The sequence below is a fragment of the Trichomonas vaginalis genome, chromosome I (genome assembly GCF_026262505.1).
Source record: "Trichomonas vaginalis G3 chromosome I, whole genome shotgun sequence".
NCBI classification, from domain to species: Eukaryota; Parabasalia; order Trichomonadida; family Trichomonadidae; genus Trichomonas; species Trichomonas vaginalis.
The window spans coordinates 7208674-7228099 of record NC_067203.1 but is presented as its reverse complement, the minus strand read 5'-3'; the positions used below and the strand labels follow the sequence as shown (position 1 = coordinate 7228099).

The following is a 19426-nucleotide window of genomic DNA, read 5'->3' as shown; positions in this document are numbered from 1 at the left end:
AAATCAAGATTTTAAACTTTAAAGGTATTAATTATGATTATCTTTCTTTAGCTTTACATGCTGTATGCTACTTTTGGAAACTGCTCTATTGTATTAGAATGTTTTTAAATTTTGCACCTAAAAATGCGTAATATTAAAAATTAAGGTATTAATTATGATTATCTTTCTTTAGCTTTACATGCTGTATGCTACTTTTGTCTTTGAGACATTCCATGATTTAAGTTAAGAAGCTTTAAAAAAAATGCAAAAAAAAATTGAATACTTTACTGGCTGGGCAAATTTGTCGCCGCCCCATTAAATTCAGATTCAAAAAAACAATAATTTCAAAAATGAGAGTTCAACAACATAATCACATTTTTCAATCATTATTTATTCTTGAAAGCACATTACAGTAAAAATCATGGCTTAATTTAAATAATAAAAAACAAAAATTTTATTTATTGCGGCATAATTCTGCCAACTACGAGAATTGTTACAACACCATCATGTCCTCCAATTCTGAATTCCCAGAGGCTCTCTATTGTCTTGTGAGAATCCGGAATGTAGGAGAAAGCAGCGGTGAATCTTTTTCCACTCGAAAGTAAAGCATTTGGAGTTTCGCAATTAACTTTGTTTGCGAGAGGTTCTCCATTGTCAACTCTCGAGAAAGTAACTTCGTAAGGAGTGGATGTAGGATTGATAACTTCGAATCTGTACATAGCTTTTGCACCGACTTTCTTCGCAAAGATTTCGATGACTTTGACATCTGTTGGTAACTTGTAAGAATAATCCGGATGTCTTCTTGTGAGATAGTCTGATAATTGAACATTGAAGTGGCACAAAGGACGTCTTGATAGACCAGTGACTTTGACTTGAGGTGGAGGGGTCTGGATAAATGGAATATCACATGTCAATGATGCCGTGAAATCATCAACTTCCATTGGAGCGAAAACAATATGGAAAACTGTTGAACCACCAGGTTCGATGAAACCTGTGTGTGGGGAAACTTTAAGAGGATATCCATGTGTAGTAAGATAATCACTTCTGAGGGACTTGAATTCTGAGATTCTCCAGGAATAATCAAATCTAATTGTCGTCGGATTTGTAATTTTAACATCTGCCGAACGAGTTTCAAACATCATTGTTGGACTGAAGTTGACTTCATTCGTGTCAATTACATATTTGATTGAATCTGAAATAGCAAAGACCTTGATAGCCATGCTATTAGGCTTGCTATTTGGCTGTATTGTGTTCTCTGGTTCTGGTTTAACTTCAATAACTTTAACAAATGTGTCACCATCATTCTTTGGATCTTTAGCTTGCTGCTGTTGTAATGGAGAATCCTTTGCTTGCGTAGCTGCTTTAACATCAGCATGGGAACCTCTAACAGATCCTCTTGATGATGTTTGTCTCTTTCCATTCTTTCCTGGTTTAGTTTCTTTGACTTCTTCCTCTTGTGGTTGCTGCATTGCTTCGAGAACAGATTTCTGGACAAATTTAACAACTTTCATCGAATCATCCCAATCAGGAGAATTAGCAGCTGCTAAGTTGATTCTTGTCCATGTGCAGGCAATCTTGGTTCCTTGATGTTTGACAGGCTTGTCGGAGAAGTAAGAAATTGTGATTTCCTTAGATTTTCCGAGTCTCAAGTGTCCTACAGAAGGAGAGAAAGTGAAATCAGGATGAGCTTGCCACTGGAATCTGATATCTGCTGGTGAAACATTCTTCATTGTGAAAACAACAGAATTCTGGCGACCAACAACTGTATCAGGCATCATTAATTCGTCTTCGCCTTTGACTCCTTCTAAAACGATGTCTTCGCTGAAGCCTTCAGCGTTGACAACAAAGTTCAAAGAACCCTTTGGATTGTCAACCAAAGTAACAGTGACTTCGAATTGACATTTCCTCACTTTAGAAGGAGAGAACATTATTGGCAAATCCAACATTCTGTTTGGATCAATGTTGTATGTAGTTCCTGCATCAATTCCAACTAATTCGAAATCAGGAGATGGCTTCGCGGAAATCTGCAATTTCGTTGAGATAACCCCATCATTCTTGACAACAATTGATTTCTGGCGTGAAAATCCAACCAATGTTTTACCCATGTTGATTTGATAAACTGAGGAATTCTTGCCTGGTTTATCAAGACCAACAGGAGAAATCTGTGGTAGAGAACCAACACCTTCGACAGAGAACTTGAGGCATTTAGTGGCTGCATCAGTTCCATTCTTTACATTGGCTTCAAATTGTCCAAGGAATTTGTCAACTCCACTTGGAGAAAACGTGACATCAAATGTTGCTTCTGAGTTTCCATTCAAATTAAGTGTTTTCTCGCTGACATCGAATGGGAATTGTCCAGAAGCTTTGGCCTTCGGTTTCACAGATAAATCAACAGAACATGGAATTGGTTGGTTGTTAATAATTTTGGCGGTAACCTTGGATTTCGTTCCAACAACAATTGGCATGAAAACTAAAGTTTGTTCGTCTTCAATGAAAGCATTTTGTGTCAACTTCGGTCTGTCGTAAGATAAAGCCAATGTCAGTCCAGCAAAGATCTTTTCGTAATGAGTACATTCTATGCCTGGAATGTGGCTTGATCCCATGAGAGAGAAGTTAACCTTTCCACCATTTGCAGGCGCGTCTGTGATGTTGAAAATCGCGACAGAATTGGAGTTTCCTGGAATTTGTGGATTGAATTCTGCATCAATTGTAACAGATGCTCCTGGAGCAACAGATCCTGAAGAAGGATTGATAAGGAATTGTCCGAAAGAAACTCCTTTTTCGTTTGGTTTCTTCTGGTTCTTCTTTGCAGGAGGAGCTTTCGCTTGTTTCGTGTTCTTTCCATTTTTAGTTGATCCTTTTTCGCTTTCTACTTCAGGATTCAATTTCTCTGGTTTAGGAGTGACTTCGTAATCGAATGGGAATACACCAGTGTTAGTTAATGTTATCTGTTTGGCTTCATTATTCAAAACAGTTACAGGTCCAAAGTCAATCTTCTTCTGCGGCTGAATTGTGAATTGGCTGTACATTGTTGCAGCGTTGAATGAAATTGGAAGAGTATCTGTTTTGCTTCCCGTTGTTGCATCACTCAAAAGAATTTGGATTCCTTTAGTATTGACGAACTTCTGGACTTTGTTGCACATAAATGTGAAGGAAATTGTTGCAGGAGTCTTTCCAGGAGGAATAACTCCTTCCATTGGAGAAATCTGGAAATTCTGGTTCAATTTCGGATTCGTGAATTGAACTTTGAAGTTTCCTTGATATTTTCCTTTGTTCAATAATGTGCAACTCAATGTCTTTGGCTGTGAAACCTTCAATGGACCGAAATCTAAGCAATCCATGCCCTTCGGGAACTGGAAATCTACATTGATTTCGAATGCTTCAGCTTGGAAGTTGAAATTATATGAAGAAAATGCTTTCGTCTTATCTCTATTTGACACTTCCAAAGTCAAACCTTTCTTGATAACGACAGCCTTCGCTGAAGTGAATGTCGCTGTCAAGACGAATGTTGACTTTGGATTAATAATTCCTTCTGTTGCATTCAAAGTAAAGTTCTTATCTAATGTTGCAATGTTCTTGAATGCCCAAGCAGCAGGAATTAATCCAGTGTTCTTCAACTCGACTTTGAGAGTTCTTGTTTGATTCAACAACAGTTTCTCGAAGTCTAATGATGTTGTTGAAGGTTCAATGCAAGGAATGCAACCTTCTGCGGAAACATTGAAAGAAAATGGTTCAGGATTATCTTGCGCGAAGAGTTTGATTTGAGATTTGTAAATCTCAGCATTAGTTGCATTGAACTTGAACACGAATGGATAAGACTGATCTTTCTCCACAATGAAATTATTATTTTCTATTGAGAAACCATTGTGTCCTGTGAGATCTGTTATTTGAGCAGTAAATTCGATTGGGAATTGTGAAGTATTCGTGATAGTTGCAACACCTTTGTAAGGAGAAGGTCCATTTTGAGGTGTTCCCTTTGCATTTCCTTTATCTTTGTTCACTAACAAAGGTCCGAAATTGAATTCATTTGTATCCAAAATGAAAGCGCCTTCACAACCTTTGTCTAAACGAGGAACAACTTTAGTGAACATTGTTTTAGGATTGCGATCGAATTCAGGGCAATAACATTCACCACTGACATGAAGTTTAAATGTATCAGCCATACCATTTGTCAATGTGAAAATGATGTTATCGGAAAATGTTCCAACAAATTTTGGCTCGAAAACAATTGTCAATGCTTTCTCTGAGTTTGGTCCAATTACCCATCTTGGAGTATTCTTTGAAGTGTCCAAATCATCAACGACACTTGGTTCTCTCTTGTTTGTTTTTGTGCGGCTCTTTCTACCTCCTGTATTTGAGCTAACAGTTGATGGACGAGAATCTAACCATTGTATCATTTTCTCGTTATCTTCTGTTTCAAGTTGGATGTAGAAATGATCTGGCATCTGAGATAATGTTGCTTTCTTGTATGTTGTTTGTTCAGGCATTATTAATCTTTGTTCTGGAATTTGAGCTGCGAAAATCTTGTTCTTTAATCCGTTGATTTGAGGGATAAATCTCTTTGCTTCTTCATTGATTGATTCTGGATCTCCATTGTTAATGTCAATGACAATTGTGTTCAATTGAGTAATATGAGGAGTTGTCTTTATTTCTTCCTTCTTTTCCTCTTCTTCTGGTTTGACTTCTTGTATAACTTCTTTAGAAGCAACATTTGAAGCTGGTTGCTGCATAAGATTTTGTTTGGAAATTTGGTTGGAGTTTGGCTGACTCAAGTTTGACTTTGAAGCACGATTAGATCCAGATTGTTGAAGAGTTTCTTTTGATTGTGTGTTTTCTGGTGGAATTTCTTCAACTTTTGGTAAAACTTCTCTTGATTCCATTCCAATAATTGACAAAGGATCAATAACTGTGAAATTAATTCCTTCTCTTATTTTTGCTGTCATTGAACCTAAAGAGAACATGTAACTAGCAATTTCGTATTCTGTTGGATCTGAAGGAACACCTTTCTTTCTTGGTTTCTGCTCTGGTTTCGCTGCAACAGGAGCATCTTTTTCTGGTGGTGTGGCTGGCTTTTCTTCTTTCTCTTCTTTATCTTTGTCTTTCCTTGATCTATGATGTTTCGATGATTTGGATCGACTTGATTCTTTTTCATCAGATTTCTCTGATTTGTCAACTGCTTTTGATGATCTATGTTTATGCTTAGATCTGCTCTTTTTATCTGTTTCTGTGTCTTGTTCTTTAATTGTTGCCAAAATTCCTCTTAACATTCTCTTTCGAAGTTCACCACGTTTCTTATCAACTTCTTCTTGTTCTTCTGGAGATAAAGCTGCATAATCTTCCTCTGTGATTTGGAATAACATTTCTTTTTCTCTTGCTGCTTCTTCCTCTTTCTTCTTTGCTTCAACAACTTCTTGTTGAGAGTGTCTTTCGTTCATCAGATCAATATTTGCTTTAAGAGCAATTTGGAAGACATAATGACCTTCGAGAGCTCCCAACAAATAAGAAAGAGCGAGTTCTGCTGCTGTTTGTTCCTGATGTTGGAAGACTTGCAATGGATTGTTGAAAACATCATCCATTGCATTCTTTGCCTTCAAACAATGCATGATTAATGTATCTGTATCTGATGTTTCAGGCAATGCATCAAGACCATCAACAATGAATCCATTTGCATATCGTTGTTGACTTATCTTATCTTTGATTGCATTTGTATAATCTGGGCCATTTTTATTTTCACTTTGAATTAGATCAGCCCAAACTTCTTTGAGGTTTAACAAAGGAACATCCAAATATTCAGAAATAGCTTTAGCAACTGTTGTTCTTCCACTTCCACTTATACCATTGACAATTACACAAATGGAGAATCTTGAAATCGTTTGGTTGGTGAACATAATTTCTTCAGAAGCGTCTTTCATAGGATGACCAAGACTTTCTTGACTTGTCATTGATTTAATCTTCTTTTCGAGTTCTTGGTTCTTTTCTTTATCCATTTGAGCTTGCTTGGCTTCAAGGGAATCAATTAATAACTGCAAATCGAATTGATTTGCCATGACTTCGATTGGATAATTCGTTGGATTCTTCAACAAAACAGTTGTTGTCGTTAAATCTGAATAAGGAATCATTGGAGGCATCTTTAATGATGGTGGATCAAAGACAACTTTCAATTGTATGCCATTTCCTTTTAATGTAACATACAATGGTTTTGTGTTGTGTTTGATTTCGATTGGGAATTGCATCGAAAAGTTTTTCTCTGACTTAGGAGCAAAAGCAATTTCGACGTTGATGAAAGAAGAAGGAGGAAGAATTCCACTGGATGGATTCGCTGTGTAAGGAGAAGGAACTCCTTGCATCACATTCCTTTGCAATACATTTGTGTATTCTGCTTCTCCAAACTTGTATTCGCAAGGAACTTCATTCATATTTTGTAGTTGCAATGCCAAAATCAATGTCTGTCCAACAACAACGTTTCCGAAATCGAAATGTTGTTGTGATAAGTTAATAACAGGCATTATAAGATTTGCTTTGAGATAAACAATCAAAGCGAAATCCGTAGACATCACAAAAGGTATTGGAAATTCAACTTCTCCTAAACAATTATTCTTTCTCTTTTGGACATTAAAAACAATAGGAATATCAATTTCTGTATTCGGAGGAACATTATTAAATGATGATGTTTCTATTGAAAATCCTGTTCCACTTAATGATTGTGTATTTAATGTGAAAGAGAGCGGGAAAGGTGAAATTGTCTTGCATTTCAAATGGAATTCCTTTGTTTGACCAAATACAATTTTTCCAAGATCGAAATCATATTTAGAAACAATGAAACCATCGTATTCTTTCTGTAGTTCTTGTTTTCTCTTCCTTCTTACTGAGCCAACTAAAGGAACATTTTGCAATTGCTGGTAAACTAAATCGTTTTCGACAACAGATAATTTAGTTTCTTGCACTTCAAACTGAGATGGTTGTTTCTTTATAGATTTCTTCGCTTTGATTGAACAAGTTGTTGGATCATCACAACTACGAGGAATTGTGAATTCCAATTGAGGAATGAAACATTCAACTTCAACATCAATTCGAACTTCTTCAAAGTGACCAATTTGAATAAAGAATTGTTCATTATATGCAATTGGCATTCCTGTAATGATATTTATACCTAATTGTATTGTTTGGTGTGGTTCTAATGTTCCTTCGCATGGAGTAAATGATAGTTGATTTAATTTGCATGCTTTAGGAACTCTTACAGCAAATTTCAAAGGAACTTCACATGTATTCGTGAAGTTTATTGATGAAGTAATTGGTGTCAAATATGATTTCTTTCCGAAATTCAACTGTAAAGGTTCAATTGTGTAAGAAATGTCTGCTGAGCCACCAAACAAAGGTATTGAATATTCAGGACCTCCTTCGACTTTGCAGACAGCGTTTGCTTCGTAAGTAACATTCGCTCCTTGGTTATTCATTGCGAAGAAAGAGAAATGCATTGTATCTTCTCCTCCAGGAGGAATTGTTGATCTTATTGGATAAATATCGAAAATCTTCGACAAATCTACTTTTGAATCTCCTGTAGGCATCAATTCCCATTCCAAAGTTGCAGGGAGTTCCGTTGGATTCTTTAACACGATGTTTTTAGTTTGTTCAGTGTTCTTCAACATCGAACCGAAAACAACAGAACCAGTTGGATTGAAATCGATGTTTGGAAATACAATTTGTCCTTTCAAGTTAACAGTTAATTTCTGTGGTAAATCCTTCAAAGAAATATTGAGTTTCTTTAATATTGTTTCACATGCAAAATCTGTTTTGAACGCTGTTGAAAACGTAACAATGCAATTCACAGATTCTTTTGGTTGCAACGTGAAAGTATTTAAAGAACTCGAGAAAGGTTCAGGACAATCAATTGTCATCGTCAAAGGAAGTTTGGAATTATTAGTTATTGCTAATTCTTTCTCTTCATCAGTCAACAAAGCTTGTGAAGGAACTTTTTGTCCTGTCATTTCCAGATATTCTTTTTCTTTTAGAATATCATGGAGATGTTTAAATTCCAGGTTCTGTGTTGAGAAAGTAACATTTGGTTTGACAAATGTTCCTTTAACCATAGGAGAAAACAATTCTTCTCTTTGTCTTCCTTGAGATGAATTCACTTGCATGTTCATTGAAAAACCAACAGGTTTCGTGCAACTCATGACAATTGTGAATTCCGCTGATTCATTCTTTTCAATCACTTCTGAATCAGGAATGACTTTGAACGAGAAACAGTTTTTGTCTTCTGTTTCTAATCTAGGTTTCGTCAAAGTGAATCTGATTTCTTGTGGTTTCCTTCCTTTATTCGTGAATGTTATTGTTTTTGTGATCTGTTGGTTGGCGTAAATGTATCCGAAATCAATTGTATCCATAGGAATACTTGCACTAACAGCTGTTCCAACACCTTTTGCTTTCAAAGGAACAATGATTGGTGTCAAGTTTTCGAATTCAAAAATGAGTTTTCCTTTGAATTCTGTGTTGTCATCGAGGAAAGCGGTGACTTCTATTGTTGTCGACTCGTTTGGTTTGATTGTTCCTCTTAATGTGTTTAATGAGAAAACACTTTGTTCACTCTCAACCGATGCCTTGAAATTGGCAACGATTTTTCCGTTGTTTGTAAGAACAAGTTTTTGGTTGTATTTCTTGAGAACAGGGATTGATCCCCAAGAAAGCTGCTGCTGGCTGAGAGAAATGGCTGGACCAATGCCAACAGCTTTTATACAATAGGAAAGTGGTTTGTCGGCACTGCCAAGGATGTTTATGTACTGAACAATGTTTAATGGTCCAAGTTGAAGGGGAGTGAACTTGAATTGGAAGTCCGTCTTGGAGCGGGCATCAATTTGTCCATTGTGCTTGACAATTTCGATGTCAGCTTGTAGTTTTGAAGAGTCGTTCGTGTCAACAAATTCGAATTTTGCTGGAAATTCAGTATTATCGACTAAAGTAACAGAGCCAGTGTACTGATAGCCAATGAATACGTTTCCGAGATCGACAGTTGCGTTTGTAAGTAAAATTTCTGGTGAAATGCAATTTGCTGAAATTGGAATCGAAACAAGGTTTTGTCCAAGTCGTGCGATGTTCATATGCATTTTGAGATTGTATTTTTGTATTTTAGTTGGAATAAATTCCACTTTTACAGTTTGTTTTCCGTATTTTCCGATTGTTTCTGAAATTGGCGTAATTGCGAACTCTCTTCCGCTAAAATCGCCATTGTATTCAAGTACAAATGTATAATCGAATGGAATATCTGATTTATTTTCGATTTCGAATGTTTTTGTATGAATAAATCCGAAAGAAACGTCGCCAAAAGTAATTGCTTTGGTATTTATTGTATAAGAAGGACCAACAACCCTTCCATAGAAGTTAACTCTTGGAAAGTTCTTGACTGCCCCTTTAATTTTGAATTCAAAATCTTCATTGAACGAACCAACAAAATTTGCCGTAAATGTCGCGATAATTTCTTTAGACGCACCAATAGGAATATGTCCTGACGATGGATTGAAGACAAAATATCGACTTGGATCGTTATTATATTTAAAATCGACGTCAACTTGACCTACATTCTGTAAAACGATCTTATAATCGAGAACACTATCCAAGACTACATGTCCGATGTTAACAGCACTAACGTTAAAGACTGCATCGGGTGGAAGTCCTAAACCTGTAAATTGCACTGGTATTCTCTCATCAAATTTATTAGATTGAAGGTAAGCTGTTTCGTTATATGGTTGAGCGAGTTGTGGCTGGTATTTAACTAGTATTTGTTTAGAGCTATGTGGCCAAACTTCAAATGGTTTTTGATCAACTACGAAAATTTCGGATAAATACTGCAGACTTTCAACTTTTTCGTTTCTGTCTGTAGAATCTTCCTCGATAAACTTTTCTGATACTTTTTCTTCTTCAGATGTGGTTGAATATCTTCTCCAAGTAAGAGTATTTGTATCTTCGCCATCATTATATATTGTGAGGGTGTATTGCGATACTGCTGATATATAAGTATTTGGGAAAGTAATGCAGGATGGCTCAATCCTGATCACTTTCATATGATAACGTAGTAAAAAAGTGACACCCAGAGTATAAAAAGTGATGATCAAATTTTAAAAAGACGTTTAATTAAAATTGTCACTTTTATGTGCATGAATGAAAATTCTATTCTTCTGATATTTCAGTAATAAATGGGTTCTTATCATCATAATTCCAATTAAATACCAATCTATAGTTCTCCACTGTAACATTCTCAACAAGGCTATTTTGCTTGATCGCGTGATCCGGATACAATCATCTTGGGCATACCATCAGTGCAAATATTTACAATTCATTGAATTTATTTGGATAGATGTCTTGATCAGACATAAAAAAATTTAAAAGAAATGTATTCTGATTTATATGCATATTTATTATTTATTGATAATGCCATACTCATTTTGTGTACAATTTTATAAATTCTTTCATATTTCAAAAAAATATTTTTTTTATTGATACAAAAATTTAAAAATAGTATAGATATATATTATATTAGTTCCTAAGGGATCCATATACATAGTTCTTGCCACATGTCATTGCAGAAATTAATAAAATTAAAATTCCAACTACTTCAGCAATAGCTGCGTACATCAAATACGAACCAATGGAGTGCTTGTTGACCTCATTGGCCATTTCCTGAAGTTCTCTGTTCTCATCTACGCCTCTTGCGCCGATTTCGTTGAGAAGAGCATTCATATCGTGGATTTTAGAGTTCGCCTTGGACACAGATACTGACATTGTGTCTCTGAAGAGCTCCATCATCTGATGGGTGTAATTAAAAGCGGAAGATGCAATATCGCGTGTATTTTGTACTCTTTCGACCAATTTTACTGTACGCTTCTGCCATTTCTGAGTGTAATTAAGGATATTATTACGAATGAAAGCGTTCAATTCACTGAATGACGCTACATCGAAATTGGCCTTATTTATCTCTTCGATAACGTCAAGTAATTGGTAGATATTCTTTTCGTCGTTAACGATACCTTGGTTTTTCTCGAATTCGTCGGCTTCTTTGAGAGTAAGGTTATAATTACTGTTTCTGAGGTGGCGACTTACTGATGGCTGGTATTTAGCTGAATGTGGAGATGTTTTCATTGTTGCTGAATGCCTTGCTGCGGTTTTGAGATTGACATCGAACTTAATATCGAGTAAATCTAATCTCATCGTATAATAATCGGTTTGAGCGGTCATACCGATGTAATTCTGTGATATATCGCGTTTGAGGAATGCTTCAAGGATAATTCCTTTGTTAATAGTGTGCATTGGCGAATAAACTCCGATTTTATTTTTCAAGAATTGAATTGAGATTTGGAATGGAGCTCTGCGTGAGAAATCGACAAATACTCCATTCTTTGAAATATCTTCTGGGTTGATTGCTTTTGTACCGTCGTTTTCAAAATAGTTCAAGTAAAATCCGAATTTTCCGTCTTCTTTCTGAGCAACTTGAGCCAATATAGCAATACCATCGAACTTCTGTGGACCACCTGCAAGATTACCTTGCGCGCCGTATTTAGAAATGAACCAGAAGCCAAATTGGCCACCTTCAACACGCGGAATCTGCAATGTGTAATTTATTAACCACATTGTATCGGATGGTATCTCAACATCAGTCCAAAGGCAACCTTTTCTATGTTGGAGTGGTGGGACAACGATAATTCCTTCATCAGTTGGAACAGTGGCTCCAGAGTACTCCCACAATCCAATTTTACCGTTTTTATCCAATTGATATGGAGGGGCTACATCTGCTACAGTTTTAGCTGCAGAAAAAGAAAGCAAGAGTTGAAACATTTGTAATTTTTGACAATGTCAAATTGTCAAATATAAATTGTCAAATATAAATACAAAAGTTGGTACAATCCATTTATATTTGACAAGCAACCGAACTCTATATTTTCAATTGATGTTTTGTTGTATCACAACAAAAGCTTCAATAAGAATCATGCTTTTAAATCGATAATTAAGGGTCCACTGTAAAAATTGAAAGTCTCTCAAAATTGAGAGGCGATTTGCAAATAATCGTTATCGTCTTTTTTCGAAAATCCACTTTTCCTAGTGTTCTGATTAATATTTTGTGAATGTAACAATAAAGTATATGTTTTAGTAAGATGATAATACATTCTATCACTTCAAATCACATAAAAATTGCAAAATCAGCGAGTTTTATAAGAACATGAGTTTTTCGAATTTTTTCGCTTCTGGATGCGTGTTTTGAAAAATAGATATTTTCGAATTTTGATTTTAATTTAAGTATAAATTTTATATTAGGAATTTTTTGACCTATTTCCAATCATTAATTCCTAAGTTTTTCTAGGAATTTAATTGAGAAGAAATTAGGAAATTCGCTTTAATGCCATTACATCCTAATATTGTGATGCATGTAGTTTATATTTATTGAGGCTAATGCCGGAATATCGTGCATTTTATAAAAAAGTCAAAGAATTGACAATTGGATAGCACAAATTTAATTCTCTAGACAAAGTATTATTGTTTATATATTCAAAGCATTATCCTTCGTTTGAAATGTTGGCCAAAATTTTCGTGTTATTTTTTGTGTTTCAGCATAAATTATGTATTGACTTATGAAAGAGAAGCATTTTATTCATTATCATAAAGATATACCAAAACAAATTGATAAAATTTAAAAAAATGTGTATTTTAGTGGGTATTATTCTGGCCAATGCCCATTTTTAAACGATTTAATATTGACCATATCAATAGCCGACTCAATGTAAAATTTAGATATTATTTTTTTCATTATTCAAACTTTGATAAATTTTAGTATAATAAATGATTTTGTTTCGTGTATGATACAGAAATGAAAAGCTTGATTAATATCATTTTGCATTTTTTCAAGAATGTTAGAGTACATCTACATTAAAAAATCGGATTCGAATTGCGATACTGCATCAAATTGTTGCACATCTGATAAGGATCTCAAAAGAGTAAAGTTAATTTTTTTGTGTTTTTTTAAGTTTTGGGCCTTAGTAAAAACACCATCTTGAGCAATATTTTTGGGACGACGATAGGCCTTATTTGGCCTTACAGTGGACCCTTAAATTAATCAAATGTACATATATCATTTTATCAAGCCTGCTATACGCTTCATTAACATGATAATATTTATATAACATATTTATGAAATATTTGTCATAATATCGTATATTCATTGAAAATGGGTGAAATGTCTGCTTTAGATAAAGTAAAATCCTCATTTAAAATCATAAACGAGATTTTAACTAAATCGCCTATCCAATATAAGTAATAATAAATTCAATGATTAGATTTCTTCATTGAGTTCAAATAATTTCCCAGATAAAGCATTGTTATTGGATTAAGCATAACTACTGTATCTTACATATGAAAAATATTTTACTCTATAATAATATCAAACAATTTATAAATACAAATAATAACAATATAAAAATATAACTCAATAATCAGAATCTTCATCTTCATCATCAGTTCCTTCTAAGATGATGATTGCTATATCATTATCTAATATATATGTCATATCAGCGATGTAATTCGATATCAAACCAGCGACATCAGCTGACAATGTTATAGAATTAGGAATTCTCCATGATCTACATTTAGTTCCATCAAATTTTTCATCAATCTTTCCAATCATCAAAGAAGATGAACAATATAAACCATAGAAATCTTCAGTTTCAATAATGAACTGCGTACAAACTGATATCAAGTGTATGGCTTGCAAAGCAGACAATATTAAGTTATCAGAATCAAATCCGAAAGCAATTGTTATATCGGAATACGACCACATGAATAATTTCGCATCTTCTAAATTCTCCATTTCCTGGGAGATTAAATTGAAGAGTAAATCAGTGAAATTCCTGATTAAATCAATATCTTCATTTTGTAAGTTGTAAGAAATGACAGATAAACTTGCACATACTACTTTCTTGTCTTTTTGTTCTTCTGTTAATACATTATTAGGTTTTGTTGATTGATTGAGTTTTTCATATTCTTCTTCCATCAAATTAATTTGCTTTCTCAATTTCATGATTCTCTTTGATCTTCCAATCGAAACAATTCTATTATTTTCAAATGTATCATATATAACAATATCAGGATCACGTCCTGCATATATCTGGTAATTGATACCAACAAATGTTGATTGCGTTCCAGTGAAAATTGTCATCCATTCGTGGTTGACATACAAAATCAAATTGTTTTCATCAATCAAAGCTCCAGGAACTCCCAAAATATCCAACAACAAACGACTATCATAAGAACTTGCTACACGCAATGCATCTTGTGTATTAGTATCTGTTTGCTGATGAACATAAGGAATTAATTTCAAAATGAATTCAGTGAAAATAACTGATTTCGTGAAACTGACAATTAATACTCCAATTACGAAAAACAACAAAGTTATAGTAGAAAACAATATAGCTTGAAGCTGGCCATTAATTATACTTACATATTTCGATTTCTCATAGTATTTCAATGTCCTATTATCAACTCTTTCTTTAAACATTGGTCTCAATCTTTCATTATATTCATGTCTTGCGATTTGGTTTTTAGTTCTGTTATATTCAATTGTCAAACCATTCATTTGGTTCATTACAGAGACCATAATATCATACAAAGCATTAGATGATTCATTGTTGTATCCCCATTTTTCATCATTAGGGAACCAGATACTTGTTACCGCTACAATGTTTTTAATCAATTGATATCTCGAAACATTCACTGACATATTTGAAATTTCCAATGAACTTAAAGCTGTTCCAATAACACCCATCAAGCCAATATCTGTTAAATCATTAGTTGTTACTTCTTGTGTTGTCTTCTGCAACTCAAGCATTATCAATCTATTTGCAATTAATGAAACAACGATAACGATAAAAACCATAAAAGAGAAAATCAAAATCATAGAAATATAATATGAAACACTATGATATCTTTGACTTAGATTAACTTCCATTAGTCTTGATGCATTGGATGAATCAATTTTATTGAATGATTCATTCATTTTTCGCAATATCCAATTCATATAACAACAAAACAAAAGAATTAAGAAACAAACAACAAGAATAATACTTCCCCATGTATATGACCAATAATAAATATCACTCTTAGATACTTCATATGAATCATCAAGACATTTATAGTAATCTTGCAAGAAAATTGCGAAATAATCAGAAGCATTCGTAAACATTTCAACAACAAAATTTGTTTCTTCTATTGTTGATCTGTTTGATGATTGATCTGGATATGCTTCTTTCACTGATGCCAAAATTTTTCTCATCATTGAGGCAAAATTGTAAAATCTTGGACTTCCTGCCAAAGTTCTTGATGGAAAATACTGTGTTGTATAGAGATGAGAACATGTTCTGTTCAAATTCCTGTAGTAGTTTAACAACAACATTATTTTCGTGTAATAAGTAGAATAAGCAACAGCAAATTCATTAATAAATTTAGAAACATGAGATCTATCTTCTGAAGTGAAATTTGTATCATAACCAGGTTCTAATCCATAAACAATCATTCCTACAACATAATAAACATGTTGTGACCAATAGTCTGTCATTAAAACAAGAGCTCTGAAGTCTTTTTGGTAACTTCTACATGTCAAATAAATCATTGTAATGAAAGGAATCAAACCAGCCAAACACAACAAAATAATGACAAAATTAATATTCAAACACGAACGAGTTTCAGAATAAACAATATCATTTGCAAGTAGTTTATCTGTTTGTGCTGTTGAATCTGTTACATCTTCACTTGGAGGGACATTATTCGTTTGTCCTGTTTCAACAATATTTTCGTATTTTGACAAATCAATTGGATACTTTTTGATTGTTTGTATTTCACGCCAATTAGGTAATAACATCGTGAAATAATCGTATAAATTGATTTGTTGAGTCAGTTCCCTTGCTTTGCCTTTATCTAAGAAACAATGCTCATAGAAATATGCAGCAGTTTTGAGGACTTGTGTCCTTGTCGGATGAAACAACAACCATCTGTCAATATGTGATTGAAGTATAGTTGCAATCTCACTGAGAGCTTGGCCGAAAACAAATGATGACTTTGATCCTTCTCTTTGTATAAAACTCGCATAAGAAAATGCGATTTTTGTAAAGTTTTTGACAAATTTATTTGTTGTAATGATATTTTCGGCACTTAACGCATCCATGAAGTCTTGTCGCCATGCTTGAACTGTCTTATACTCAAAGATAGAGTATGCAAGCGTTGTATAGCTCATAATGATAGCGGACGCGTTAATCTCAATTAAATCGAGATTTGGTGTATCCAAAGGAAGAGTTAGAGCCAATCTGAGAAGCATGTGATATGTATGGATATCATGGAATTTATCACAAGCGTATTTGATCATTGTGCCGTCAAGTAAAAACTTATGATGAGTATTATATGCAACACATAGGTATTTTTGGAAAACTGATGAGTTTTTTATATGTAAATCCTCAAATTTCTCGACAGAATTAAGTTTTCTCTTGTAGTGTTTGTAAATATTCTTTTCAAATTTTAATATTATCAAATAGATGCCTAAAGCAATGACCAATGATGCCATAATGAAATATGTATAGCTGAGCCTGTTCAATTCCAGTGCTAAAACTACCCCTGCACATGTTTCGAAGAAGAGTAAAAATCCAATTGCCATTGAAAGCGGATCTATTACGTTTCTGAATGATTTCGGATAGGCACCAAAGCATAGGTAAATTATACCAAGGAGGAACGAGAAAATAAATACTGTTGCACAACCTTGAATTCGATTTCCAAGCGAATAACAACCCCATCCAACAATAGGGAGAACATAAATCTGTATATTTTCTGGTAGAATCAGCATAACTCGTGGTATTTTTGGCGTCTTGAAATAAGAAAAATGAAATAAAGATGCAAAATAGCACAATCTGATATGAAAAGCTAAAATGATCAGTTGAGTAACATTAAATATGGAAAATGAGTAAATACCTGAAATACTGCCGATAAATGCTCTAGAAACAAAAATCATATCCGGTAATAATAAGATTCGAGAAACTTCAAAAGAAAACACATACGAAAAACATATTTGCCATGAATTGAATGACTTAAGTTTCTTGATTCGATATACTGAAATGTTGAAAATGAAAATACAAATGAAAACGAACAATTGCAAAGTTCCAATATAGTAGATACTTGATTGATCTAGTGAATTTGGTATAAATAGCATCAGAATCGCAAATAATGTATTTGATGTGATATCTTGTTTATTGTCGACAATTGAAAGAATCAAAGGTAGAGTATTGGTAGCTGCAAATAGTTGAATATTGGACCAGATCGAAAATATGATCTGAAGTGCAGTAGATGATTTTGTAAATTTTTGATAGTACAAAAATAAGATGAAAACACAATCTCTCCAACTGGAAACATCGTGCCCAACAGAAGGGAGACTATCAACAAAATTTAAAATGTACTCTGTTGATAATTTATTCATATCTTCATTATCAACAGATAATCGGTGCTTCATTTTAAATTTGATTGAATATTTTGTGAGTGTAAGATGAATTGAATGCGTTTTTTTGAAAAGCTTATAATTTACAATAGTACTATTTTTTCTAATGTACACATAGTTTAACAATATTTCACTAAAATCAAACTCAAATTAGTCCAATATTGAAATTAAATTATACATTATAAATCATATCAGTTACAAATATAAACTCATTTTTTTTCCCTAAAAAATTATTTTATAAAAAATATTCAGAACCCTAAAAACTTTTTTAGAAATCATCTGTAATAGTGTTTTAAATATAATTTACGATTTATATTTCAAAACACCAGTAAAATTGTTGTTATAAAAGATTGATGAAATGTGATGGTTGTTCATAATACAATTACAATTATCATAAAATTAGGTGTTTAGACCGAGATTTCTATCTTTTATTGGTGCATCACGCCGATAAAATAATCAAACTTCTTTTCTTAGAAAACTTTCAAATTCCATCAGGAACATATACTTATTTAGATGTACAAATTTTATTCACATAGTACACATTTTAAATTTTAATCGAAAATATAAATATTTACCCAGATTTGCTTTACTTTTACCACCTCTCGAAAGCTGGGGACACCGCCTATCGTTGGGAGTAGCTATTAAATAGAACCACCAAGGGTATTTTTCGAACTGCTGGTGTAGTGTAGTGGAAACATCTGACATAATGATGCGTTATGCTAAGGTTTGATTCCGATTTAGCCAATTTTGTTCTTTTTTGGATCATGAATTTTTTTTTGGGTCACTATAAGATTTGTTTCATGTTCTAAATCTGCTGCATATGTAATCTATTTTTATTTACCTATTTTTTAAAAATCTATTGGATTGCCAAATTTGAATATATTTAAAATCATAAAAATCCATAAAAACTATAAATATATGTTTTATGCATAGTGCCGATACTCAAATATCAGATTACTTAGATCCATGAATAATATCCGAATTTTTTTTCTTAAAATTAAACTTCAAAACTTCTTCCAATCTTATTCTTAATCAATTGTAAATTTTTAAAACCATTTTTTAAAATAATTTTGCGTAAATTTTATTCTCATGTTGTTTTTAATCGAAAATTGATACATTTTCAAAAAAATAATATTGACTTATGAAATTCATTTTTAAGGTGAAATAGTATTGTTTTTATTAAAGTATATGAATAATATATAAAAAATTAATGAATAATATAAGCAGATTTTTAGTTTACAAAACAAATATGAGCAATGCAATTTCAAACTTTTGCTGGCAATTTCGATATTGCTCAAGTTTGTAGTATTTGTGATACCTATAACATCGGCTTAATCAAAATTCGATTTTTCTTATGAGTTATTGAGAAATTTTGATTGCAATGAGAAGGATTTCGACGTTTTTGATAAACTAAGAGCTGAGCTTTAGGGGTTCAGTTCATTTATGGCTGTAGTTTGATGCGTAGATCTCTTTTTTATTGTAAATTCTTTCAGCATGGAGATCGAGAATGAATCTTTTGAGAACTTTATGAGTTTTTACACCCGTAAAGAGGTCCTTCGAGGAAAGATAGTCCAGACTACATGAAGATGTGGGTTAACCAAAAAAATCCGATGGTTTCCCCATATTCATGTAGATCTTCGAAAAAATGAGCACCAAAAAAGCCAAAAAAATAGGCTTTTTATTGGATTTGTACACTAGATCAATAATCTATTTAGGATCTGACACTCTTTTTAGCCAGAGATATGAGGTCCTTTCTAGGAAAACGATCTATTCATCCATAAAAAAAATGAATTATCGTTTTCCCCAGAAATTACATGGGGAGTGGTAAAAGTAAAGCAAATCTGGGTATAAATATTTGCCTATAATACGATAAAAACAAATACAAATGGGAGAATAAATACCATTGTGTTGATGTTATTGCACCTTCCGATGGAGCAT

General features: G+C 33.3%; 3 protein-coding genes across 3 annotated transcripts, besides 2 other annotated features; all 3 read right to left on the bottom strand.

Annotated features, from left to right (window-relative positions):
* Positions 1 to 293: part of a mobile genetic element that runs on past the window's edge.
* Positions 294 to 409: 116 nt separating this feature from the next.
* Positions 410 to 10406, bottom strand: TVAGG3_0944940 (deleted in lung and esophageal cancer 1 (DLEC1) family; the record flags this gene model as incomplete). The annotated part of the gene is made up of 1 exon (XM_001321415.2): positions 438 to 10034. The coding sequence occupies one exon, from the start codon at positions 10032 to 10034 to the stop codon at positions 438 to 440; it is 9597 nt and encodes a 3198-aa protein (XP_001321450.1).
* An 89-nt stretch (positions 10407 to 10495) lies between these two features.
* On the bottom strand, positions 10496 to 11964 carry TVAGG3_0944930 (carbohydrate binding; the record flags this gene model as incomplete). The annotated part of the gene is made up of 1 exon (XM_001321414.1): positions 10507 to 11802. One exon carries the CDS (start codon positions 11800 to 11802, stop codon positions 10507 to 10509), a length of 1296 nt encoding a protein of 431 aa, XP_001321449.1.
* An 11-nt stretch (positions 11965 to 11975) lies between these two features.
* Positions 11976 to 13065: a mobile genetic element.
* Positions 13066 to 13444: 379 nt separating this feature from the next.
* Positions 13445 to 17496, bottom strand: TVAGG3_0944910 (uncharacterized protein; the record flags this gene model as incomplete). The annotated part of the gene is made up of 1 exon (XM_001321413.1): positions 13445 to 16843. The coding sequence occupies one exon, from the start codon at positions 16841 to 16843 to the stop codon at positions 13445 to 13447; it is 3399 nt and encodes a 1132-aa protein (XP_001321448.1).
* Between the last annotated feature and the right edge of the window lie 1930 nt (positions 17497 to 19426).